Here is a 27,125-nt window from a genome sequence, read left to right on the forward strand (position 1 = left end):
ATGCCACCTGGTTACAATATTCAAGACCCAGAAGTTACCTTCAAGTCCCAAGTCACTCAACCAACACCAACTCAGTATTACTTAGTCTCTGGCCATGGCCCTGCAAAAGACATAAGGAATTGGAAGCTAAAACTTGACCTTGGAGGTTTGTGATCATTGGCCCAGCCTCGTGATGACAAGGTGCCTACATCTGGTTTCAACATACGCACCCTGCTTGGATTGTTAACAATGAATGAGGGGAAGAGAGGGGCTGGTATGACCATCAACATAATCTGTCTCAAAAGCACTCATTATCTCCGGTGAAGGTGATGGTCTACCCACTTCAACATAACTGAACCAGGTTGAATATAGAGCATGCCATGCGCATGCACTTGTTGGAGTTATCTCCTCTTTTGACGGAGTTACCAGCAACACCTTTCACATGCAATTAACATGTGATTAATTTTTATACAGTGCAAACCCTGTTGTGTTGCGGGGATCACTAGAATTGGCATAGCAAAGGAGAAACTTGCAATTTTATAGCATCTTTCATTAGCACCAAAAATCCTAATGCTGAAGGAATTCTGTGCAATGTATCGAAGTTCGCTCCCTGCAGTTGGGAAAGAAGCTATGAGGAGGGCACACAGAATCTGCAGAGATATAGAAAGCATAAGTGAGTAGGCAAGAAGATTGCAGATGGACTCTAATGTGGGGAAATGTGAGGTTATTCACTTTGGTAAGAATAGAAGTGTTTTTTAAATGTTGAGAAACTTTTAAATGTTTGAGGGATTACTACATTCAGTAGTAAACCCTTTGAACCACACATTTTATGGATAGGGATTCTTATCAAGCTGTTTAAATACAAATTTAACATAGATGTGGCACATGATATGGCAAGGAGGTTTAGAATACATGGGTAAGGAGATGTTGCTGCAATTGTACTGGGGTCTACTGAGTTCACACTTGGAGTTCTCTATGCTGTTTTGGTTTCCCTGCTTAAGGAAGGATATATTTGCCTTGGAGGGGTTCAATAAAAATTCACCAGATTGATTTTTGGGTCGAGAGGGTTATCCGATGAGAGATTGAATAGAATTGGCTAATATTCTTTGGAGTTTAGAAGAATGAGAAATGACCTTATTGAAACATAGATTCTCAGAGAATTTTACAGGGTAGATGCAGAAAGCCGTTTCCCTGGCTGGAGAGACGAGGGATAGGGGGGCATAGTCATAGGATAAGGGGTAATCATTTGGTACTGAGATGGGGAAAAACATCTTGTCAGGGTTGCGAGTCTTGAAAATTCTTTACCCAAAAGGCTATGGATGTTTGTCACAAGCAAGTGTATGCGAGGCTGAGAATTCATTTTTGTACTCTTGAGGAATAATGTCAGATGGAAAGGTGAAGTTGAGGTCTAAGATCGGTAATGATCTTATTTAAATAGCAGAAGGGGCTTTATGGCCTCCTTGCTCTTATTTTCTGAAGCGGGTCAGTGCTAAACCACAGGCATGGATAAAAGGGTTGGCAGTGTTAGTCGTGACTTAACTTTCTTCTTGCAGGTTGCTTTTTTTGTTAATCTGAGCAACAAAGGTGAAGGAAATCAGTTACTGTGTAGTATGGATTAAAATCCATCTTGGATTCTGATCCTTTGTTCGCTCACGTACAGAAATGTAAAACATTCAGTAGTAAAGCTTTTGAACCACACATTTTATGGATAGGAAGGATTCTTATCAAACTGTTCTGCATTTGTAATACTGAGTTATATCAACACCGCATAAAATTATACCCCTTCAAATTTTAATTTTGAGTGCAGTCTGTACAGCAGGGAACTGGGGACAATAATGGAGAGTAAGTGACTGATGCAAGTAGGATGGATAGATTTTGTCAGCCCACCAGCTATGCTGATTTCAGCCTTCAAATTACTATTTGGGCAGTTTGATTTGTCTTATTTCTGACCAGTTTCCTCCCATTTCTCAGTGACTGATGCCTTAATGGGGCATGGCTATATGAGTACTGTTTACCTTTACCTCAACCATTACGCTACTATTTCTGTGCATTGATAGTAAGTTTTGGTTAGTTATTCAACTATATGAGGCACACACCAAAGCCTAATGCCCTCTACTCCTGATGACTGGGCATAGATTGGCAAACAAGGCTGATTTACTGCTTGTATGTACTTGGTGAGTTGCAACTGCGATTTTTTTTTCAGCATGGAAACAGGCCCTTCAGCCCAACTTGCCCATGCTGCCCTTGTTTTTAAACCCCTAAGCTAATCCCAATTGCCTGCATTTGGCCCATATCCCTCTATACTCGTCTTACCCATGTAACTGTTTGTGTTTTTTAAAAGACAAAATTGTACCCGTCTCTACTACTATCTCTGGCAGCTTGTTCCAGACACACACCACCCTCTGTGTGAAAAAATTGCCCCTCTGGACACTTTTGCATCTCTCCCGTCTCACGTTAAACCTATGCCCTCTAATTTCCCTGGCCTGTACTTTCAGCTAGTTAGTTCATATGTTTTAAGCCAGGAGGGTTAATTCTACCTGGCTTGTGTAATGTGAACCAAATGAGAACAGTATGGGATGGAGTGTCAGTACACGCCCTTTGCACCTGTGATTGTCTCATGGTATTCCACATTGTGTTGTGTTATTTATGGGAAGCGACACGGTGAGTGATATACAGCGTGTGACTTTGTTGGATGCATGAGGTTGGGTTCTATGACCCCACCAACTACAAAAAGGTACATGGCTAAAGGTGATAGAGAAGCATAAGCCTGTGTCCTAGCTTATTGACACAAATAAAACCAAGACATGGAAGGAGGTTGCACAAAAGGGTCTGGCTTACTTGGTGTTAATAGTCGCACGTTGAAATGGCCGGTTAAGACCTGTTTGAAAAGCTGCACAGTCCAGTCTGGTACATATTTGACTGTAAATGAGGGGACATTGCCCAAAATACCCTTTATTCCAGTCTAATGAAATGCATTTTCACATTGCATGCAGCAACTACATTTCATATAGGGTTGCCATTGTGGGCAGGGTATTTGTTAATCCAGTAGTCCATATATGCAGACAATCTATTGCAAACTCCTTCTGTCAGTATTTGACCTTGAAAAGAGAGGTCAGGTTTGGTAATAAGGGATGTACTTTGCAGTGGTGGTAGTGGTTGTGAACATTTATGTAAGGCTGTCTGGAGTGGAACAATTGCCCCATTGTTGTTACAAAGCCAACTGCTGGCCGGCAGGAGAAAAGGCTGTTATTAAAGGGCACTGTTAAACTGTCTCCCAAACACGGGGAGGGAGTGAAGGGCCACATTCAAGTGCAAATGAGCATAACATTGGTTGTTGAATCATTGTGCATGGCTTTTCAGACTGTTGGTCTAAAAACACCCCATTTGTTCAGTTCCCCCACCTTTAGTGTGCTTCAAGATATCAAAATTAGGTTTTGGATCAAGCTTGAGGTTATTTTTATATCTTAAGCTGCATAAAGGTGAAATGTGTATTTAGGGTCAAGCTTTTGATTAAGAGCATGGGGAATGTTTTGCGGTTCATATGGAGGCCACAATGTTCCTGTTTTTGTATAATTTGAGCTGCTTTTATTAGATGTGAAGCTTGTTCTCGCACCACCGGTTCATAACACAAGGATCTTGCCTGGCATACAAAGCCCAAAGGTAAACTTGCCAAGATTCACTGAGGCTTTGGTGAAACCTGGCTCATTTTACCTCCATGAGATTTTGCCATGTTCATAAGACCCATGTCTTGGGAACTTGCAGTGGTAACATGGGGGTCGCCGAGTATAAAACTGTGATTCTGTTGCAATTAAACCTGCTTTTACTGCAAGGGAAACTTCTGTAATATTGAAAAATTGCACACATGCAATGGAGTGAACAATTATGAACCCGACTGCAGTGTGGCTGGTTTTTAGCGCAGGAAGAGTGAATGCATGTTGCAAGTGTCACTAGCCTGTATTAGAAACCCAGGGATGTGCTATCTGGCAGTTAAGCTGGCAGCCCAGATTTAGGTGCTGCTGGCAAGAAATTTATTGAAAGGTTTTGCTGCCATCACTGGCAAAGCTATAAAAGTCCTTTTTATTCTAGGCAATCTATAGCATAAATCATAGTAATTGTATTTGGGGAACATTTCTAATACTGGTTCATTCCTCTTTTCCTCTCCATATTACCGAATTGTTGATGTTGATTGGAGAAAATGGCAGCAACCTGGAATCACTGTTGTTGACATGGTTTATGCCAAAGGTGCATGAAGGGGTTTCCAGAAGATGGTATTTTCACAAAAGATCTGAAATGGTTAGAAGAATCAACAGACATTTTTGAAATAGTTGATTCTTTTGGTGAGTTGGGGGAGAGACTGGTTGTGTTGGAGGGAGTGGGGTTATGGTGGTAGTGAGTTGGTTTCAGTCCAGTCGCTGTAACACAAGATATATTGTTTGCAACTCTTAATATTTTCGCAGCAGTTCACAATGCTGTTTGAGAACTGATTATAAGCTTGTCTCAGTAGTTGATGCTGATTAGTTTGACTTTTGTACTTGGGGTGTCGTGTAAAACGCTCACTGGATGTGGTCATGCTGAGTTATACCAAATCTACATTTTCATCAAATCCTGGTACCTTGTGCAGTATAAATTGACAGGAAAAAGCTTGTTCGGATTGGGTCTCAGGACAGCTGTTCATGCCATAGAATCTGTTTTAACATATACCATGTGGTTACATTATAAAGCTTGTTCACAAAGTGGAGTCCACTTTACTAATCTGATCAATTTACTGATCTGCCCCAGCTTTGTTCTAAAAAACGCCAAGGTTGCCACATGCTGGTAGTATTTTGTTCTTTCTGCCTTTTGAGTTTCATTGCCATGATATTCAATAATAGGGCGTTGGCAGCAGAATCTGATTTGAGTTGAGTGTTTTGTGCAATTTGATCTATAACTGAGTATGTTTACCACTTGTGACTTTTTGAGGCTTTAGTATTTGTGGTTTTCTCCCAAGTTTGAAACTTGGGGGAAATTAACAGGTCGTAAAGGACATATTTTTAATTTGTGTTGGTTCCTATTTGCCTCATGCAGAGAACATCCTCAAAAATGAGTAATTGTAGTCATGAAAACGAAAGTCTGTGTTCAGTTTTTAAATTTGAATGGATATTACAAAATACACAATGAACTCCTAGCTCCTATCATTCTGTCTTTTACCAAGTTGGTCAGTTTATGGCCAGGGGTTCTTTTGTATGGTGGCCAAAAATGTTCAGTGCTGTTTTAGCTCAGTCTCCAGGGCATTCCTGTGTTTTATGGGGTCAAATTCCACAGTCCACTGTTTGTAATTATGACCACTGACTAATGGCAACTAAAAATCAAACTCATATTACACAAGGTTCTGTGATTTTCAAGGATCTTGAAGTGCTGAATTTCTTGATTTCATCCATTTTCATAGGAAAACCAGAGACCACTGGTCGTGTTTCAATGTCTGTGCCGTACTCTGGTTTTCTAAATTGAAGAGACACTGAGATCCCAAAGGAAGTGTCGCACAAAACCTTTTTTGGTAGTATGAGAGTAATTTTGTTGGATTGTTTTCCCTTGTCTCACATTCCACTTTGGGACCTGATCTCTGTTCAGATGCTGCGTTGTCATCCAATAAGGTGACCCAGAGTGCATGTACGCTGGACCAATTTCCCATATTTACTCATGCAGCATTCTTAACCTGACGGTTTCCTGAGTCTACACTGTCGTTCCAACCATTTGAGAGATAAGCTTTTGCATCTACTCTGAATCCTTATTTCAATAGTTAGAATGTTAAATGAGGCCCCCTCCTTACTCATATTGACAAACGCTGTGGAGAGTGTACTATTACAAGTATGGTGTGGAGTCGCGTGTTGCCTTTTAACCAAAAAATTCACTTGACTTTGATTGCCAGTTAACATACTCTGAAACCAGCATTATACATAGGACTTGTGTAACAGCAGCTTTCCTCTCTCCTTTCCTCCCACCCATGACCCATCTCTGCCACCACTCTTCACTTCTCCTGTCTACCCCCCAGCTCCTTCCACACAGATCTCTGCTCAGATTGAAGTCTCTGAAATGAGATGCATAGTACAGTGTTGTAGAACCCAGTGACCCAAGTTGGTTAACAGGTCAGCAGCTTGTTACAGTGATTATAGAGCTCCAGTAGTTAAATATTCATTAATTCATTAAACTAGCGAAAGCATCCATTACACAAATTATAGTGTAGTGCTATCTGAAGATAATTATGGGCAATATTTTTTAAAATCCCCATAATCTGAGCTGATGTATTGATCGCAGCGTAAGTAGGAGGAGGAAGCTAAGAGCCCTGTGGCAGTTTATTTTACAGCAAATCAGGGATGCAGGAAAATTGCATTTGTTTAAGAATTGAAGTTGGATTTTTTTTGTTAAATTGCTTGTAATTTGAGTGGCTTCCTGCAATTCAACATGGAAATATTTTATTGTTCTTGGAATTCCGTAACTCCAATATACAGAGGGACCTAGGTGTGCAAGTCCACAAATCCTTGAAGGTGGCAACACAGGTGGAGAAGGTGGTGAAGAAGGCATATGGTATGCTTGCCTTTATAGGACGGGGTATAGAGTATAAAAGCTGGAGTCTGATGATGCAGCTGTATAGAACGCTGGTTAGGCCACATTTGGAGTACTACGTCCAGTTCTGGTCGCCGCACTACCAAAAGGACGTGGAGGCGTTAGAGAGAGTGCAGAGAAGGTTTACCAGGATGTTGCCTGGTATGGAGGGTCTTAGCTATGAGGAGAGATTGGGTAGACTGGGGTTGTTCTCCTTGGAAAGACGGAGAATGAGGGGAGATCTAATAGAGGTGTACAAGATTATGAAGGGTATAGATAGGGTGAACAGTAGGAAGCTTTTTCCCAGGTCGGAGGTGACGATCACGAGGGGTCACGGGCTCAAGCTGAGAGGGGCGAAGTATAACTCAGATATCAGAGGGACGTTTTTTACACAGAGGGTGGTGGGGGCCTGGAATGCGCTGCCAAGTAGGGTGGTGGAGGCAGGCACGCTGACATCGTTTAAGACTTACCTGGATAGTCACATGAGCAGCCTGGGAATGGAGGGATACAAACGATTGGTCTAGTTGGACCAAGGAGCGGCACAGGCTTGGAGGGCCGAAGGGCCTGTTTCCTGTGCTGTACTGTTCTTTGTTCTTTGTTTGTTCTATAACCTGTTAAATCCGGTTCTTTCCTCCCTGTCTGAAATCATGTAGCAATGAGGTGCTGCAATTTCTCATTGATATTGTGCATATACTGGCAAGAAACTTTTTCTTTCTACTGCCCCCATCCCATCTGAATTTAACCAGATTAAGTTGAATTGTATTGGAGCTACCGATAACCAAAAGTTCCAAAATATTTCTGTGTTGTATTGCGGGATATCATTTGTAGGGTGGGAAAGTAGAATTGAGGATAAATAGCATCAATAGATGTTGAATGACTCTACAAGTTTGAAGGGCCGAATGGCCGCCCATTTCTTTTCTATATCGTGGCCAACATTCTGCCCTTTACCAGCACAACAGTTGACAGATTAACTAGTCCCTTATCTCACTTCTTGTGAGGGTTTTCCTGCATTTATTATGGATGCTGTACATGTAATGGTTGCCACACACTTACAATTTCGGGAGATAACAGTGAATGCAAGTGCATTTTTAAGTATTGACTAGAGGTATGACAGAAGGTAAAGCAGCTTGTACAAAGTCCCCAGTTCAAAATGTATCAGAATAGTAGTGAGTGGATTGTGAAGGAAAGGTTTGTAGATCAGATTAATAGACATTTCTGCAAGATGGAAATTCTAGAAGAACATCTGTTTTTCAGGATCTCTTACACCAGCAAAACAATGTTTTTGATCTTCTTTCTCCACAACTAATTTGAATTTCTAATATTTCGCTCATGAAATTATTTTTCTTAATACATTTGAAAGGTCTTGAATTGAGTTTTCCTGCAATAATTGAGTTTTCCATATTGAAATTGAAACTTTAAAAAACTGCCTTCTACTTGACTACCTGAGCAATGCCAGAAGAGACATAAGAACACACCGAAATAGGAGCAGGAGTAGATTATTTGGCCTTTTGAGTCTGTTCCACCATTCACCAAGATCATGACTGCTCTGATGTGGCTTTGCTCCACTTTTCTACCCGCTCCGCATAAACTCTTGACTCCCTTGTTAATCAGAAATCTGTCTAACTCAACCTTAAATATATTCAATGATTCTGGAGAGAATTCCCAAGACTAATGACTCTCAGACACAAAATTCCACCTCATTTTCAAACGGTGCCATCAGTCAGTTTGTCAGTCCTCTATCCATCCTCGTACCTTGCCCTAAAACCATAAGCTTTTATCTTGTGTAGGAAGCCTTTTATGTGGCACTTTATTGAATGAATGCTTTTTGGAAATCCAAGTACACCATATCTACTGGTTCCCCTTTATTAACATTACTTGTTACTTCAGATACCACTCTTGTCAAACACACTTTGCCTTTCACAAAACCATGTTGATTCTTCCTGATAGTATTGTGATTTTCAAAATGTTCTGCCTACTCTCCCTTCAATAATGGCTTGTAGCACTTTCCCAATGACAAACGTTGGCCTATAGTCTCCTGCTTTCTATCTCCCTCCTTTTTTCAACAGAGGTGTTAAGTTTAGGGTTTTCGAATCACCAGTAGAATCTAGGAAATTTTGGAAGATTACAATCAATGCCTCCACCATCTCTGCAACCACTTCTTTTAAGACTAGGATGCGGGCCAATAGTTCCAAGAGACTGATCTATTAATTTATCCATCACTTTTTCTCTAGTGATAGTGATTGTTTAATTCCTCCTTCCCTTTTGCTTCTTAATTTTCTATGATTGTTGGAAAGCTTTTTGTGTCTTGAACTGTGAAGATTTGCCATTTCGTTCTTTTTCAGCTCCTCACTCTTGGCCCCTCGCAGAAAAATGTACACTTTCGCCACCCTATTCCTTTTTATATACTCCGAGAAGCTGTTATTTTTCTTTTTCTTTTTTGTTTTTTCTCTCATTCCAGTTTCTCTCTCTCTAATTTTTCAGTTATCCTTTGCTGGTTTCTAAAACGTTTCCACATTTCTGGTCTACCAATAATTTTTGCAGCATTACATCTCTTTCTTTCAATCTGATCCCACCTTTAACTTAGTTAGCGACAGATGATGTATCTTCCTCAATGGAATATATCTTTGTTGGGAGTTATGAAATATTCCCTTAGACCTTAGCTTTTTAACCTATTTATCCAGCCCACTTTAGCCAGCTCTGTTTTCATGCCCTTATAATTACCTTTATTTACGTTTAAGACACTAGTTATAGACCCACATTTCTCATTCTCAAACTGTGAAATTCCATTATGTTCTCACTTTCCCAGAGCATCCTTTACTATGAGGTCATTAACTAATCCTGTCACATTGCCAGGTCCAAAATAACCTGTTCCCTGGTAGGTTCCAGATATATTGTTCTAAGAAAGTGTTCCGAGTACACAACTCATCCTCAAGACTACCTTTACCAATTTGATTTGTCTAATCGATGTGAATAAAATCATCTATGATTACTACAGTACCCTTTTTCCAAGCCCCCATCATTTCTTGATGTGTATTTTGTCCTACTCTGTAGTCACTGTTAGAGGCCCTATGAACGGCTGCCAGTGACTTTTTTTTGCTGTTTAGCATCTCCACCCAAATTGATTCAATATCAATTTTTATTTAACCAAGTCCATTTCTCATTATTGTACTGATATCCTTTATTAACAGATCTCCTCCACTTCCTTTCCCATTCCTCCTTTACTTCTGAAATGTCAAATACCTTCGAATATTCAGGCTCCAGCCTTGTCACCTTGCAACCATGCCTCTAATGGCTAACATTTTCATTTATTTCTATTTGCACTATCAATTCATTTATCCAATTACGAATGTTATTGATTAAGAGCGTTTAATTCTGTTCTTCTACCATTCCTGCTTCCTCTACCTTATTTGCTCGTGCACACTTGCATTTGTTCCCTCTGTCGTCTCCTGTCAGACTCTGGTTATCATTGCCTTACATTATTGCCTTGTCCTTTCTCTTTAACTTAAGAGTCCTCATCCATGCTGCTACTGTCGATCTGATTTTTCCAGTTCATATGTAGATTAAAATCATCCATGATTATAACCATCATGGGGTGGCACAGTGATTAGCACTGCAGCTTCACAGCGCCAGGGACCCAGGTTCGATTCCCGGCTTGGGTCACTGCCTGTGCGGAGTCTGTTCTCCCTGTGTCTGCGTGGATTTCCTCCGGGTGCTCCGTTTTCCTCCTATAGTCCAAAGAATGTGCCAGTTAGGTGCATTGGCCATGCTAAATTCTTCCTCTGTGTACCCGAGCAGGTGCTGGAATGTGGCAACTAGGGATTTTCACAGTAACTTCATTGCGGTGTTAATGTAAGCCTACTTGTGACACTAATAAATAAACTTAAACTTATCCCTTTATCACAAACACCCAATATTTACATAGAACATAGAACAGTACAGCACAGAACAGGCCCTTTGGCCCACGATGTTGTGCCGACCTTCATCTAAAACCAAGATCAAGCTATCCCACTCCCTACCATCCTGGTGTGCTCCATGTGCCTATCCAATAACCGCTTAAATGTTCCTAAAGTGTCTGACTCCACTATCACTGCAGGCAGTCCATTCCACACCCCAACCACTCTCTGCGTGAAGAACCTACCTCTGATATCCTTCCTATATCTCCCACCATGAACCCTATAGTTATGCCCCCTCGTAATAGCTCCATCCACCCGAGGAAATAGTCTTTGAACGTTCACTCGATCTATCCCCTTCATCATTTTATAAACCTCTATTAAGTCTCCCCTCAATCTCCTCCGCTCCAGAGAGAACAGCCCCAGCTCCCTCAACCTTTCCTCATAAGACCGACACTCCAAACCAGGCAGCATCCTGGTAAATCTCCTCTGCACTCTTTCCAGCGCTTCCACATCCTTCTTATAGTGAGGTGACCAGAACTGCACGCAATATTCCAAATGCGGTCTCACCAAGGTCCTGTACAGTTGCAGCATAACCCCACGGCTCTTAAACTCCAACCCCCTGTTAATAAAAGCTAACACACTATATGCCTTCTTCACAGCTCTATCCACTTGAGTGGCAACCTTTAGAGATCTGTGGATATGGACCCCAAGATCTCTCTGTTCCTCCACAGTCTTCAGAACCCTACCTTTGACCCTGTAATCCACATTTAAATTAGTCCTACCAAAATGAATCACCTCACATTTATCAGGGTTAAACTCCATTTGCCATTTTTCAGCCCAGCTTTGCATCCTATCTATGTCTCTTTGCAGCCTACAACAGCCCTCCACCTCATCCACTACTCCACCAATCTTGGTGTCATCAGCAAATTTACTGATCCACCCTTCAGCCCCCTCCTCTAAGTCATTAATAAAAATCACAAAGAGCAGAGGACCAAGCACCGATCCCTGCGGCACTCCGCTAGCAACCTGCCTCCAGTCCGAAAATTTTCCATCCACCACCACCCTCTGTCTTCGATCAGACAGCCAGTTACCTATCCAATCGGCCAACTTTCCCTCTATCCCACACCTCCTTACTTTCATCATAAGCCGACCATGGGGGACCTTATCAAACGCCTTACTAAAATCCATGTATATGACATCAACCGCCCTACCTTCATCAACACACCTAGTTACCTCCTCAAAAAATTCTATCAAATTTGTGAGGCACGATTTGCCCTTCACAAATCCGTGCTGACTATCCCGGATTAATCCGCATCTTTCTAAATGGTCGTAAATCCCATCCCTAAGGACCTTTTCCATCAATTTACCAACCACCGAAGTCAGACTAACCGGTCTATAATTACCAGGGTCATTTCTATTCCCTTTCTTAAACAGAGGAACAACATTTGCCACTCTCCAGTCCTCTGGCACCATCCCCGTGGACAGCGAGGACCCAAAGATCAAAGCCAAAGGCTCTGCAATCTCATCCCTCGCCTCCCAAAGAATCCTAGGATACATTTCATCAGGCCCAGGGGACTTATCGACCTTCAGTTTATTCAAAACTGCCAATACATCCTCCCTCCGAACATCTATTTCCTCCAGCCTATTAGCCTGTAACACCTTCTCTTCCTGAAAAACATGGCCCCTCTCCTTGGTGAACACTGAAGAAAAGTATTCATTCATCACCTCGCCTATCTCTACTGATTCCATACACAAGTTCCCACCACTGTCCTTGACCGGCCCTAACCTCACCCTGGTCATTCTTTTATTCCTCACATAAAAGTAAAAAGCCTTGGGGTTTTCCTTGATCCGACCCGCCAAGGACTTCTCATGTCCCCTCCTAGCTCTCCTCAGCCCCTTTTTCAGCTCGTTCCTTGCTAACTTGTAACCCTCAGTCGAGCCATCTGGACCTTGTTTCCTCATCCCTACATAAGCTTCCCTCTTCCTTTTCACAAGACATTCCACCTCTTTTGTGAACCACGGTTCCCTCACTCGGCCATTTCCTCCCTGCCTGACAGGGACATACCTATCAAGGACACCCAGTATTTGTTCCTTGAAAAAGTTCCACTTTTCATCAGTGCCTTTCCCTGACAGTTTCTGTTCCCATCTTATGCCCCCTAATTCTTGCCTAATCGCATCATAATTACCTCTCCCCCAATTGTAAGCCTTGCCCTGCCGTCCGGCCCTATCCCTCTCCATTGCAATAACAAAAGACACCGAATTGTGGTCACTATCTCCAAAGTTCTCTCCCACAACCAAATCTAACACTTGGCCCGGTTCATTTCCCAGTACCAAATCCAATGTGGCCTCACCCCTTGTCGGCCTATCCACATATTGTGTCAGGAAACCCTCCTGCACACACTGCACAAAAAGTGCCCCATCCAAACTATTTGACCTACAAAGGTTCCAATCAATATTTGGAAAGTTAAAGTCCCCCATGACAACTACCCTGTGACCCCCACACGTATCCATAATCTGCTTAGCAATTTCTTCCTCCACATCTCTATTACTATTTGGGGGCCTATAGTAAACTCCTAGCAACGTGACCGCTCCTTTCCTGTTTCTAACTGCAGCCCATATTACCTCAGTGTGCATATCCCCCTCAAAGTGCTTTTCCGCAGCCGTTAAACTATCCTTGATTAACAATGCTACTCCTCCACCTCTTTTACCAGCTTCCCTACACTTACTGAAACATCTATACCCCGGAACGTCCAACAACCATTCCTGTCCTTGTTCTACCCACGTCTCCGTAATGGCCACAACATCGTAGTCCCAAGTAGCAATCCACGCCCCAAGTTCATCCACCATGTTCCGGATGCTCCTTGCATTGAAGTAGACACACTTCAACCCATCTTCCTGTCTACCGGTACCCACCCTTGACCTTGATACCTTCCCCAATACCTCACCACCCTCAACACTGACTTCTGGACTACAACTCCTTTTCCCACTCCCCTGACAAATTAGTTTAAATCCCCCTGAAGAGCCGTAGCAAATTTCCCTCCCAGGATATTGGTGCCCCTCTGGTTCAGGTGCACCCCGTCCTGTTTGTAGAGGTCCCACCTTCCCCAGAACGTGTTCCAATTATCCACGTATCTGAAACCCTCCCTCCTGCACCATCCCTGCAACCACATGTTTAAGTGCACTCTCTCCCTGTTCCTCAACTCGCTATCACGTGGCACCGGTAGCGTACCAGAGATGACCACATGTTTTGTCTTTGCTCTCAGCTTCCAGCCGAGCTCCCGAAATTCCTGTTTTAAATCCCCGTCCCTTCTCTTACCTATGTCGTTGGTACCAATGTGTACCACGACTTGTGACTGTTTCCCCTCCCCCTTAAGAATCCGGAAAACACGGTCCGAGACGTCACGGACCCTGGCATCCGGTAGGCAACAAACCATCCTCGAGTCTCTTTTGCTGCCACAGAACCTCCTATCTATCCCTCTAACTAACGAGTCCCCAATAACTATTGCCCTCCCGCTCTCCTCCTTACCCTCCTGAGCCACAGGGACGGACTCAGTGCCGGAGATCCTCTCACTGCGGCTCACCACTGGTATGTCGTCCCCCTCAACCGTATCCAAAGCGGAATACTTATTGCTAAGGGGAACGACCACAGGGGATCCCTGCACCGACTGCTTCTTCCCAGCCCCTCTCACCGTCACCCATCTATTTTCATTCCGCGGAGTAACTGTATCCCTGAAGCTTCTGTCTATGGCCATCTCTGCATCCCTAATGATCCTAAGTTCCTCCAACTCCAGCTCCAGTTCCCTTACACGGTTTTGGAGGAGCTGCAGATGGATGCACTTCTCACAGGTATAATCAGCAGGGACACTGACGTCGTCCCTCACCTCGAACATAGTGCAAGAGGAACATTGCACTGCCTTCACACCCATCCCCTCTAGATACCTTGCCAGTACCAGGTAGAAACAGCAAAAAATGAATTAACTCACCCCTGCTCGCCCAAGCCCTGTGAGCCAAAGCCCTACAGCTTTCACTCTGCCTCCTGCTCACTCTGCTGCCCGCTAATGAGGCTGAAAACTGCAAGTTAAGCACTTTTAAACCCTCCAAAAACCTTCCCAGACTCCTGCTGGGCCCACTTCCTGTTTTAAAAAAAACCTCCGATTTTTTACACAAATTTAACTTAAAATAAATAAATAAATGTAGTGAACAAACCAACTGCCTTCTCCTCAGCCTGGTCCTGTGGAACAATAAGTATTTCTTCTTGTATACTTTGTCCTACATTGTGGTTACTGTTAGGAGGCCTGCAGACCACTCCCACTGGTGACTTCCTCATCGCTACCAAACCAATTCTATATCTTGAACCAATGCCATCTAACTAGTGCACCAAAGCTATCCTAACAGTGCTATCCCTCCACATTTGTCTAATTTCCTATTCTTCTTGAATGTCACTTAACACTCAATATTGAGGACCCAATTCTTGTCATCCTGCAGCTGCACCTCCGTTAAATGTGTGGATCAAAGACCTTTGTGGGAGAAATGCATTTCAATTCATGGGACACTGGCATTATAACTGAGAAAAGAGGGAGCTGTACTGTTGGGACAACTTTCACTTGAATTGTACTGGGACCACAGTACTGCCATCTCTACTGTGTTTTCTTTAATAAATTAGGTTTGGAAATATCACTCAACGATCATATCAAGTAATTTAACTAATTAAGCTATAAATTTATGACAGTACTTCCAACACAGTACCCATTTTTAGAGGGGAGAAAGCTTAAAACTTGCCTACCTGCTTCAGCTCTGCTGGTCTCTGGCTCCCTTTCTCAGACCACACTGATTTTATAAAAGATCAGAACAGCTCCTCCTCCTTTTCTGCACTGAATTTCCTCACTTTCCAATGTCTTGAACTGCGCTTGGTCTCGAGTGGTGTTGTCTATCAGCCTCAGTGTGTGCTTAACTAGATTACCTATATGCTTACTAGCTTTAATTCTACAGAGCTGAATCAGGCACTGCTGACTAGAGAAGCCAGCTTCCTAATTAACTAACTTTAGCAGCCTCTACAGAAGGGAGAAACTTAGTTTTTACAATAAATTGTAGTTAAACACTAAATGAAAACTTGACTAGATTTTAGCAAGAGATTTATCTTTAGAATATCCTCACTCATCAAATACCCAAGCTTACATTGTCTTGAGCTGCATTTAGGCTGCTGTCTTCATGCTTGCTTACTTGGGGGAATATGCCAGTCTCATGCTGACATTTAAAACTCATAAAAATGTGGGTGAAACTGCACATTGTGCACAGTTTGATGCCTTTACGACCTAAATCTAGTGTCATGGTAACCAGTTATTGGAGGTAATGATTGACAGCGTTGTGCAAATGAGGTTGGAGATTGTCAGTGTCACAAATGGGTTTGTAGAAGCACTTCAAGCAAGCCATTGTTTGTCTGTTCACTGTTCCTTAGTCCAGATATGATGTATTAACTTTGTGGTGTATGTTTGTATTCTGTCCAGTGAATGTTTATTCACACCATTAAATAAAAATGGAAGGCCGTGCATGCTGGAAATTTTAAACGAACAAAAAGTCTGTCAGTACCTGTAAAGAGAAGTAATTATGATTATAGCCCATATTAGAACTGTTGAGAGGTGAACCCTAAATGTCATAACCTGTCTTTTCTCTTTATACAGCATATATACAACTGTGTATTTCCAGTACAGAAGGTTATGCTGATAGATGAGGAATGATGGGAAGAAGCTCAAATGGAGCACAGAGTAGTTAGTGCAGTAGAATGGTCCATTTCTGTCATATTTACTCTAATTAAAATCATAGAATTGACAGTGCAGAAGGAGGCCATTTGGCCCATCGAGCCTGCACCGACAACAATCCCACCCAGGTCCTATCCCCGTAACCCCACATATATTTACCTGCCTAATTCCCCCTGAAACTAAGGGGCAATTTAGCCTGGTCAATCAACCTAATCTGCACATCTTTGGACTGTGGGAGAAAACCAGCGCACCGGTGGAAATCCATGCAGACACGGAGGAAACGTGCAGACTCTACACAGACGGTGACCCGAGGCCGGAATTGAACCTGGGTCCCTGGCGCTGTGAGGCAGCAGTGCTAACCACTGTGCTGCCCTGGTTCTCTTGAGCATTCTTCCAGTTTGACATTTGGTATCACCAACCACTACCTATCCATTAATAATTTTTTCTAAATTGAAATACTTCAGTGAAATGACAGAGTTCATGTTCTGTCATTTTTGTTTCTTTGTGAGATTTTGTGGCTGCTTGCATCATTCTCTATCCTGTGAATTTAGTAGGAATGTTTGAGGCATCAAGCTTATGCATTATGAAGACTGAGCGGCATGACCCAGATTTCAATACAAGACGTATCTATAAAAGCTATTTGATGTGAGCTGCAACAAGATTACTGTCGGACAAAACAATCTCACTAACTCTTTGTTTACTATTCATAAATTATGGCCTTTTCTGTGTTCAGCTAGTTTGTTTTGAATGAGAGGAATTGAGATCAGCATGTGCTGAGTCAACAGCTCACCATGCCAGTTGCCTTATAGTTCAATCATACCAGTTTTATCAGCTAGCTAAGCTCTCTGGTGTACTGACCTTAGTGAATCAAGTTTTCTGAGGGCCAAGTCTTTCTTATGGCAATCTTAAAAAGATAGCTGATGAATTGGAAGATTTGAGTTGTAAACTAACTGTAGAAGGTGGAAATGGCTGTGTTTTTGAATTCAATGGGTGCTCAGAGCACAGTTGTACACTGCTCTCACGAAAGCCATGAGGCGCAGTAATTGAGCTCTGTATTTCTATTTCTTGCCCATTGATTTGACTTGTTTGCATTTCAAGTACCTTGGTGGTCTGATTAGGGTCATTCCTAGTTTTGGGTACCCCTTCGATGGTACAGTATTGTAATAACACCTTCAAGATTTGATGAACAGCAATGTTGATTTGAATCTTGTATGTAGGCCACAAAGGTCCACAGTATGCAGTCAATGGGCCAGAGAGCCTCTCTGATTCTATGATCCCCAAATGCAGACGGTTTGGACTTGAGGACTTGGTAGTACAGTATTGTAATGGAGCTGTACTGAATTTCTGTCAAGGAAGTGTCCAGTGAGTTTAGAGTTCGAGTGTGTGCGCTTCAGGCCAAAAATGCGTATGGAGCATTTCAATGTACTCCATTGGCCTAGCAGTTGCTACAGTATGTTGGGCACATCTATACGGTTAAACATGCAGTTTTAGATGACAAAATGTTTTACTCTGTCTTGACTGGACTTCTATAGCAGCTTAAACTAAAATCTTACCATAGAATTAGTTTTAATCTATTAATTTCAAAATTTCTCTATTGACAGTGAGCAGACATTGTTGTACAATCAAATCTGAGACCCCCCCCCCCCCCAGCCTTATTACCACTTAAGCTCTTCAATAAAATGAAATTTTATTGTCAAACTTTTTTAATTTCATGCCACACCTTGTATGGAAACATACATTTAAATAAATGTTATTTAATAATTAAGTGACATGGTGATTAAGTTTTCCCATGGTATGATCACTGTTTTCCACTGTATAAATGCAGATCAAATTTAGAATATGGCCGTCCGTACTTTACCTGTACAACTATTGATGTGAAATCATGTCTATTGATTCACTAAAAAGAGAATCCCTTGTACCGTCGCCGAGAAGCTGAAAGTAATCAGCTGGATCAATGAGGATGTGCTAACGGGCAACTGCTTTGAAAAGAAAGGCAGTTACTGAATCAGTGCTTCATGGGTGGCTTACTGATAAACAGGAAGTTGAAAAGGTTGTTGATCAAGATGGATGAAGGTGGCCAAGCAAGAAAGAGTCCAAAATGCCAATGACGTACAGCTGTATACATGTGGCTCACCCAGCAGAGCCAAAGGTGTTCCCATTTCTGATCCTGTTGTTCAAGCTCAGGCTTAAAGTTTTTGCCAGCAAATTAATAAAAATCCCAGCATTTTAATACGATTTGAAGGCAAGAAAGATGGTGAACAAGATTTAAGAACCTGCAAGAAATTTCACAAATTACTTTGCAAGGGAAACATGATTTGCTGAAGATCCTGTTCCAACATTATTCCAGTTGAATTAAAGAAGGTTTTAGCCAAAGTATGATATGTCGAAGAACAGATCTACAACTGGGAGGAGATGGCCTTGTATTAGAAAAATGTTCGCAGGGAAGGCAGTTGCAAACAGAAATAACACCAACTAACAGCTTGGATTTAATCAGATAAAGACCAGATTTATAGCCCTCTTTTGCTGCACCAAAACTGGCTGACATGAGCCAACTTCACTCATCATCAAAAAATTCACCAAACCATGCTGCTTGCATGATATAAACTGAAAGTTATTACAATGTCAATGCTCAAGTAGTGTTAAAACCTGGATGACTTGATCAGTATTTGAAGGCTTGTGCCAAAGATCAGAAAACATCTCGGAACAAACTATCAAAGAAGGCCATTTTACTGCTTGGCAAGTGCCCTGCGCACTCACCCCTAGAGAACCTGGTATCACAAGATGGGCACATCAAATGCATCTGTCTTCCAAAAGCGCAACTTTGAAAATTCAGCACTTTGACCAAGGCATCACGTCCTTCAAAAGTGACCCCAAGTGCTCAAAATAATAGTGGACAGTAGGAACAGTGTGACAACTAGCCAGAAGAAACTCTGTGAAATAAGGAACCTACACTTGGTGGAAAATCTCAGCAGGTCTGTCAGCATCTGTGGAGAGAGAGTCGAGCCAACGCTTTGAGTCTAGATGACCCTTTGTCAGAGCTCCGACGAAGGGTCATCCAGACTCGAAATGTTGGCTCCACCCTCCACACAAATGATGTCATACCTGCTGGGATTTTCCAGCATATTTCTGTTTTTGTTTCAGATTTCAGCATCTGCAATATTTTGCTTTTAACCTACACTTGGTGTCTGACATGACCGCATACAATGACCACCTGTATCATACATGTGAAAATATGCCCTGGGTGCTGCTTTTGAGACACAAACCAATAGAGGACGAGGAACATTTTAGAAGACTTCACTGAAAGTGAGTCAAATTGTGGACTATTATAGGTTAAGTGCCCACGATGTAAACAATGCAGGGTCCTTGCTTGAGGCTCATCTAGATACTGGCAGCAGTATATGGTTGAATATCGACGACCAAGAGACAATGATAGATGATGAAGTTAAAGAAGATGATAAAGATAATGCCGAGACTGAACACTCATTCATTTCATGTAGTTTTTTTTCATTCATGGAGTGTGGGTCAGCATTTATTACCCATTCCTAATTGCCCTGATGACTAAGATGGTTGGAACCAATGAAAGATTGGCAGTTGCGAGTGCGACAAAGCTTCAAAACATCTAGCAAAGGCATGCTGTTAATATGGAGTTAAATTTACTGATTTCTTTGCATTATTTTGTTCAAATAATGAACTATAATTTTGTTTGTGTACACAATATTTTTGTGTACTCTATAAGCAAGATCGGGTTTGTGGATTTTAAGTGGTCCACTTGTACATTTAAATTTTAATTTATTTGAATTGTTTTAATTTTGTTCCTGGAAGTCTTGTTTACATCAAATTAGCTGGTTTATCTGTTGTAATCAGCTTATCTGTAGTTCTGCATAATTCTGGCTTTTGAAAGGATCTTGTTACACAGTGTTCTCACCTACAATGTGGTCTTGAGATATAGATCCTGTGGACCACTTAATTGTGGGGCTCCGTTATATATGTAAAACTTGAACTCTATTTTAAAACTTGCCACTTTTTCTTGTGCCATTTTTCCATTTGATGCACTTTTCAAAAAGACTGCTCTGGTATCCTGAATCTTCGATTCCCAGTAAGTGGTTTTATTTCACATTGATGCTGCAGTTAGAATGATAGAATTCCTAGAGTGCAAAAGGAGGCTATTCAGCCCATCGAGCCTGCACCGTCAATAATCCCAGCCAGGCCCTATCCCTGTAACCCCACGTATTTATCCTGCTAATCCCTCTGACACTAGGGGGAAATTTAGAATGGCCAATCAACCTAAACCGCACATCTTTGGACTATGGGAGGAAACCGGAGCACCCGGAGGAAACCCGCAGACACGGGACGAATGTGCAAACTCCGCGCATACACGCCCAGGGCTGGAATTGAACCGGGTCCCTGACGCTGTGCGGCAGCAGTGCTAACCACTGTGCCACCGTGCTGCCCTTAGTATAAATAGAACCTGCATCAGAGCCCAATCTGACCATAAAGTCTTGCTTGTTTCACTTTTGATGGAATTAACTTTATGGTTGATGTGAAATGAAAACAGCTTTAGTGCAACACTAATCAGTGCTGTCAGTGCGCCCTTGATTTGTGGTGTGATTGATATGTTTGCCATGCAATTAAGGAATGGCAAGTGTGTGCTTGGTGCATATCCTGCCTGCTTAAGAAATACTGGGTTATGAACATGTGAATTAGGAGCAGGAGTAACCGTCTTGGCCCCTCAATCCTCTTCTGCCATTCAATAAGTTCATGGCTGATGTGATTGTAACCTCAACTCCACATTCCTTCCTATCCCGATAACCTTTCACCCCCCCAACCCTTGCTTATTAAGAATCTCTCTAGCTCTGCCTTAAAAATATTACAAGACCGTTTCCACTGCCTTTTGAGAGAATTCCGAAGACACTCTACCCTCAGAAAACATTTCTCCTCATCTCCATCTTAAATGAGCGACCCATTATTTTTTGTGATTCCTGGTTGTAGATTTTCCCACAAGAGGAAACATCCAGATCTTTGCTCACTCGCTTAACCTATCTATGCCCTTTTATAGCCTCCTCATGTCCTCTTCCCAACTTAGTTTTTTTTTTACCTATCTTTGTGTCATCGTCAATGTTAGCAACCATACCTTCAGTCCTTTCATCCAAGTCATTTATATAAATTGTAAATAGTTGAGACTGCAGCACTGATCCCTGTGGCACACCGCCTTTTACATCCTGCCAATCAGAAATAGGCAGATTTATGTCTACTGTTGCCTGTTAGCTAGCCAATCTTCTATCCATGCCAGTATGTTACCCCTACCCCATTCGCTTCTATTTTCTGCAATAATCTTTGGTATGACACCTTAACAAATGCCTTCCTGAATATGTACACTGGTTCTCCTTTATTCACAGCACATGGCTCCTTTAAAGAACTCCAATAAATTGATTAAGCATGATTTCCCTTTCACAAAACTATGACTCTGCCCGATTGCCTTGAATTTTTCCAAGTGCCCTACCATGCCCTTCCAACATTTTCCCTATGACAGATGCTATGACAGGCTTGTAGTTTCCTACTTTCTCTCTCCCTCCTCTTTTGAATTAAGGAGTTACATTTGCTATTTTTCAGGCTAATGGAACCTTCCCTGAATCTGTGGAATTTTGGAAATTAAAACCAATGCATCAACTATTTCACTAGCCACTTTTTTAAAGATCCTAGGATGTAGTCTATTAAGACCTGGAGATTTGTCAGCCCGCAGGTCTGACCTTTGTCAAATAGCACTTCCCTAGTGATAACTTTCCTAAGTTTCGCTATCCCTTGCATTTCCTGTTTCACAGCTGTGTCTGGGATGTTACTTGTATCCTCTATAGTGAAGACCAATGCAAAATACCGGTTTAATTCATCTGCCATTTTCTATTATTAATTCCCCAAACACACTTTCTACAGGATCAACCCTCACTGTTATCTCTTTCCTTATTCAAATATCTATAGAAACCGTTACTACCTGTCTTTATATTTCTAACCATCTTTCTCTCATACTCTAATTTATCCCTCCTTATTAATCTTCGTCATCCCTTGATGTTCTTTATATTCTGTCCGCTCCTCTGATCTGCCATTTGCTTTTTCTTTAAGTTTGATACTGTCTTGAACTACTTTAGTTAACCACGGATGGTGGGTCCTCCCTTTGGAATTTTTTTTCATTGGCATGTACCTATTCTGTGTATTCTGAAATATTCCTTTAAATGTCTGCCACTGCATCTATATTGACACATGCCTTAACCTAATTTACCAGTCCACTTCAGCTAGCTGTCCTTTCATGCCCTCATATTTGCCCTTATTTAAGTTTAAAATACTAGTCTTGGGCCCACTCTTCTCTCCCTCAAATTGAAAATAAAATTCAGTCACATTATGATTGCTGTTAACCTCAGTGAAGGATCCCTGAGGTATCAATTTATCCTATCTCGTTGATTTTTCCAGTCTCTATGTAGATTGGAACCCCCCATGATGATTGCTGTACATTTCTGACAAGCTCTCATTATCTCTTCCTTTATAATCTGTCTTAACATGTTGTTACAATTAGGAGACCTGTACCCCACTCCAACAAGTGACTTGCTTTATCATTTCTTTCTTCAACACAAACTATTTCTACACCCCTTTTTCCTGAATTTAGGTCACCCCTCTCTATTGTACTAATAACCATAATTAACTAACAGAGCCACCCCTGCACCTTTTCCTAGTTTCCCGCCCTTCCTATATATCACCTACCCTTCAATATTCAGGTCCCAGTCTGCCACCCTGTAGCTGTGGCTCTGTAATGGCTATCAATTCATACTTTTTTCTATTTGTTCTAGCAATGTGTTTTGTTTTGAATTCTACATGGATTCAGCCACAGAGCATTTAGTCGTCTTGTTCTATTATTTTTGTAGCGTCTAGCCTTATCTGCTGATTCATGCCCCTACTATTTAGTTTAAAACCCCCTCTACTTCCCTAGTCATGTGACTCACTAGACTACCAGTCCCAACACAGTTCAGGTGTGGACTGGCCCAATGGTACAGCTGTAGTTTCCCAGTACTCGTGCCAGTGCCCCACAAACCGCAAAACCCCTTTCTTCCGCACCAGTCTTTGAGCCACGCATTCATTAATCAAATTTTATTTGCCCTAAGCCAACTTGCAAGTGGCTCAGGTAGTAATCCAGAGACTGTTACCATTGAGATTCTGCTTAATTTGGTGCCTAGCTCCTCCACCTGAGTGTGCAGAACCTCCTTTCTCTTCCCTATGTTGTTGGTCCTGACATGGACCATGACAATTGATCCTCCCCCTCCCATTGCAAGTTCCTCTCCAGCACTGAACAAATGTCCTGAACCCTGGCACTGGGCAGGCAACACAACTGTCTTGATCTTTGTTCTCTGCTGCAGGGAACAGTGTCAACCCCCCTCATTTCACTACCACTCCTTTGTGCACCCGCCCCACTTGAATGGCTTCCTGTGCAACAGTGCCACAGTCAGTCAGCTGCAGCCCACCCTGCAGTCCCTACTCCTCCAAGCAAGCTGTAAGAACCTTAAACTTGTGGATAACTGCAACGGCTGACACTCCTGTACTTCTGCCTCAGCAGCAGTTGCACCTTCCTGTCTCTGACCACCTTCCAAATGTGACCACCTCCTGGTGCAAAGCTTCCAGGTAACCTCCCCTCCCTGATGTGTGGCAGTGCCTGCAGCTTGGTCTCCAACTCAATAACTGAGTTGAAGCTCCTCAAGCTGTAGGCACTTACTGCAGACGTGTTTGCCCTGGATCACGCTGGTAGCCAGGAGCTCCCACGCGCTGCAGCCGTAACTCATCACCTGTCCTGCCATCCTTGTCTTTTAATTAATTCCATAATTATTTAAATTCAAACAATATGCATTTTTTAGAAAGAGGTTTAAGATTCCCTCAGTTTGTCAAACTCCCAATTTGTTGAAGTCACATTCCACACTGGATATCCAGTTTGTTTGTTTCGTATCTTCATACAAACACTTTTTCCCCTTTGGGATTAGCTTAGGTCTGTTATCAACCTGTTTGAATCAAGTCATGCGTACTCCATCTGTGGCCAAGATGTCCTGGAGTGGAACTTGAACCTGAAGCTTCTGGCTCAAAGCAGGGGTGCTATCTGCTGAGCCACAAGACCTCCAGGGGGATATCCAGTAAAAAGGATGTTTATGGTTACAATTACGCGATCACATGTGGTCTAGACCTTGAATGTTGTGACGGCTAAATTGCCATGGGAGCTAAACATCTGGCCCCAGTTATATCATCAAGAGACACTCTCATTCCCTTCTAATCCCTAGAGTAGGCTAGGTCAACAGTATTTGCATGGGACCCATAACTACACATTCTAGCAGGGAGGTCACTGCAGGATAATTTGAGGTGGGAATTGTAGCTGAGTCTCCCTTGCGGGACTGGGGCCAGTGGTGTTGCTCTAATACCCAGCTGAAAAAAAGAAATAAGACTGATCTGCAAACCTCCACCAAACTGAGTTACAAATACATGTTTTAAGAAATATTACTTTATCAATTACTCATGCAACTGGATGAAGATAGAGGTAATTAAAAAGACAGCATATTCTGCCGAACAGTCTTGATCCTAAATGCTAAAGAGAAAGAACTTGCATTTATACAGTGTTTGTCACAGCCTCAGGAGATCCCAAAACATTTTACAGTCATTGTTTTTTTTTATTTCAGTGCCATCATTGTTGTGCAGGCTAAAGCTACAGCCAATATTCATAAGGAGCCGCAAATAAATAAATGAGCAGTTAATCTGTTTTACCTGTGTTTCTGGTCAGAAAACTCAGAACTTCAGCTTTCCCTCAACTTCAGACTAGCTGGACAAAATATGTAAGTGGGCAGATGGGAGTTTAATCCGGGCGTGTGTAAAATACTGCACCTTCCAAACCTGCAACCTCTACTACCTAGAAGGACAAGGGTAGCAAATGCATAAGAACACCACCACCTGCAGGTTCCCCTCCAAGCCCCCCACCATCCTGACTGGGAACATTTCACTGTAACTTCAATGCTGCTGGGCCAAATCCTGGAACATCCTCCTGAACAGCACCTGCGCCATATGGACTGCAGCAGTTCAAGAAGATGGCTCACCGCCACCGCACCTCAAGGGCATTTGGCCATGGGCAGTAAAAATGCCGGTCTTGTCAGTGATGCCCACATCCGTGAAAGAACAAAAAAGGAAAAATAGGCAAGACTGTACTTAATTTATGATGAAATAGGTAAGGATGTAACCAACAGGGACTTGAGTGTCTTGGTCAGACTTGAGTTGAATCTGCCAAATGTAGATCATCAGCAAAACCAGTAAATATTGAGCTACATAGCCAAAACTGTAGAGTACAAATCAGAAAGTTAAATTGTGTAGTGCAGTGGTCAGACTGCATTTTGAATTCTTCATCTAGATTTGATCTCCAAAACATTCAAGCACTGGACCGTGAAGGATAGTCTCAAATATCATCCTTGGATTTGTGAGTTCCTGAGGAAAGACTGGAGAAATGTGGACATTTGATTCTGAAAAGGAAACAACTAAGGTGAATTTTTAAAAAGGATAGTTAAGTGAGTTGTAAAAGGATGAATCCAGAATTACTTTTGAGTTGGGTAAGGAGGCATGAGTTCAAATTAGTGAAGGCTCTTTTTTAAACTGATTGGGATGTTCTTCCCACTGATCAGTAAGGAGCAGACTTTTGCATAAGAGTAATGTAAGATCTTGTATTCATTGTACTTGTGGATCTTTCTGGAAGCTTGGATTAAAATGGCTTGACTGGCCTGCCTTGGTTGTACTTACTTGGAGTAGTGCCATGGGATATTTTATGGCTGTTGGCTAGATCAATTTAATATCTCTGACAATGCAATATTGCAGTGAAGTGCATCGTTGACCCACAGAATTGCTCATGTCCTGAAGTAGGACTGGGACCCACAATTTAGCATTGTAGGTGAAAGTATTACCGACACAGCCAAGCTGACACCATGAAAGGAAATTTTTTATGCGTTCACTGTCTACCACCCCTTATTTCCCTCATGCTTCAATACAACAGCAAATTGTGTGGAATTTCCCTTTCCAGGTCGTGATATGAATGAGAATTTTTGGCAATAGCCCTGCATTTCCAATCATGATCTTGCTGGAACTTTAAATATTACAACAGTGATGAGAAGAGCCTTTTCCCAAATGTTTTCAAAATTGCTTTTAACTTGCAATTCTGGGTCATTTTCAGCAAGCACGGAAGTGTCCATCTCTCTGAATTGTATTTGCTAATTCAGCACAATTCAGTAAACTTCCTTCAACCACTGTAACCATAAGGGTTAATACCTCCTGTTTATAAAACATTTTTTGGGGAGTGATATAGTTTGAAAACTTCTAATGGAATGTGTGCTTGACTATACAATTTTGGCACTATCTTGCTCCATGGGCCTTTTCCCTTCATCTAGGTTTCATAAAGCACTTGCGTTTCAGCTATTGGTATTGGAGAATGATTCATCTCTTTGTGCCACTCTGCATTGTTTCTGTAGCTGCTTGGCACCATTCTGCAGTGACCATGCAAAAATGGGGGTGGTACATTTGATTTGATTTTATTGTCACATGTATTAGTATACAGTGAAAAGTATTGTTTCTTGCGCACGATACAGACAAAGCATACCATTCATAGAGAAGGAAAGGAGAGAGTGCAGAATGTAGTGTTACAGTCATAGCTCGAGTGTAGAGAAAGATCAACTTAATGTGAGGTAGGTCCATTCAAAAGTCTGATGGCAGCAGGGAAGAAGCTATTCTTGAGTCGGTTGGTATGTGACCTCAGACTTTTGTATCTTTTTCCCGATGGAAGAAGTGTCCAGTGGCAACTCTTGCTATCCATGAAAAAGGGTTACCTCAACAGCTGGAGCAAGGGGAATTGGCAGGCTTGTACTGAGAA

The 27,125-nt window shown here is 42.1% G+C and overlaps 1 protein-coding gene across 13 annotated transcripts in view; it reads left to right on the forward strand.

Annotated features, from left to right (window-relative positions):
- Positions 1 to 27,125, forward strand: part of LOC144510648 (trinucleotide repeat-containing gene 6A protein-like) — a 162,233-nt gene that overhangs the window by 21,969 nt on the left and 113,139 nt on the right. Inside the window, exon 1 of one of the 13 annotated variants that reach the window (XM_078240307.1) lies at positions 4,156 to 4,272. The exons of 11 other annotated variants lie outside the window; for them this stretch is intronic. In XM_078240307.1, the coding sequence (XP_078096433.1) occupies positions 4,226 to 4,272 (47 nt within the window). In that variant the 5' untranslated portion in view covers positions 4,156 to 4,225. Of the gene's footprint in view, positions 1 to 4,155; positions 4,273 to 4,296; positions 4,317 to 27,125 lie in introns of those variants that run through there. One more of the 13 variants, XM_078240310.1, reaches the window with a different exon arrangement.

This window comes from Mustelus asterias, chromosome 23 (assembly GCF_964213995.1).
Source record: "Mustelus asterias chromosome 23, sMusAst1.hap1.1, whole genome shotgun sequence".
NCBI lineage: Eukaryota > Metazoa > Chordata > Chondrichthyes > Carcharhiniformes > Triakidae > Mustelus > Mustelus asterias.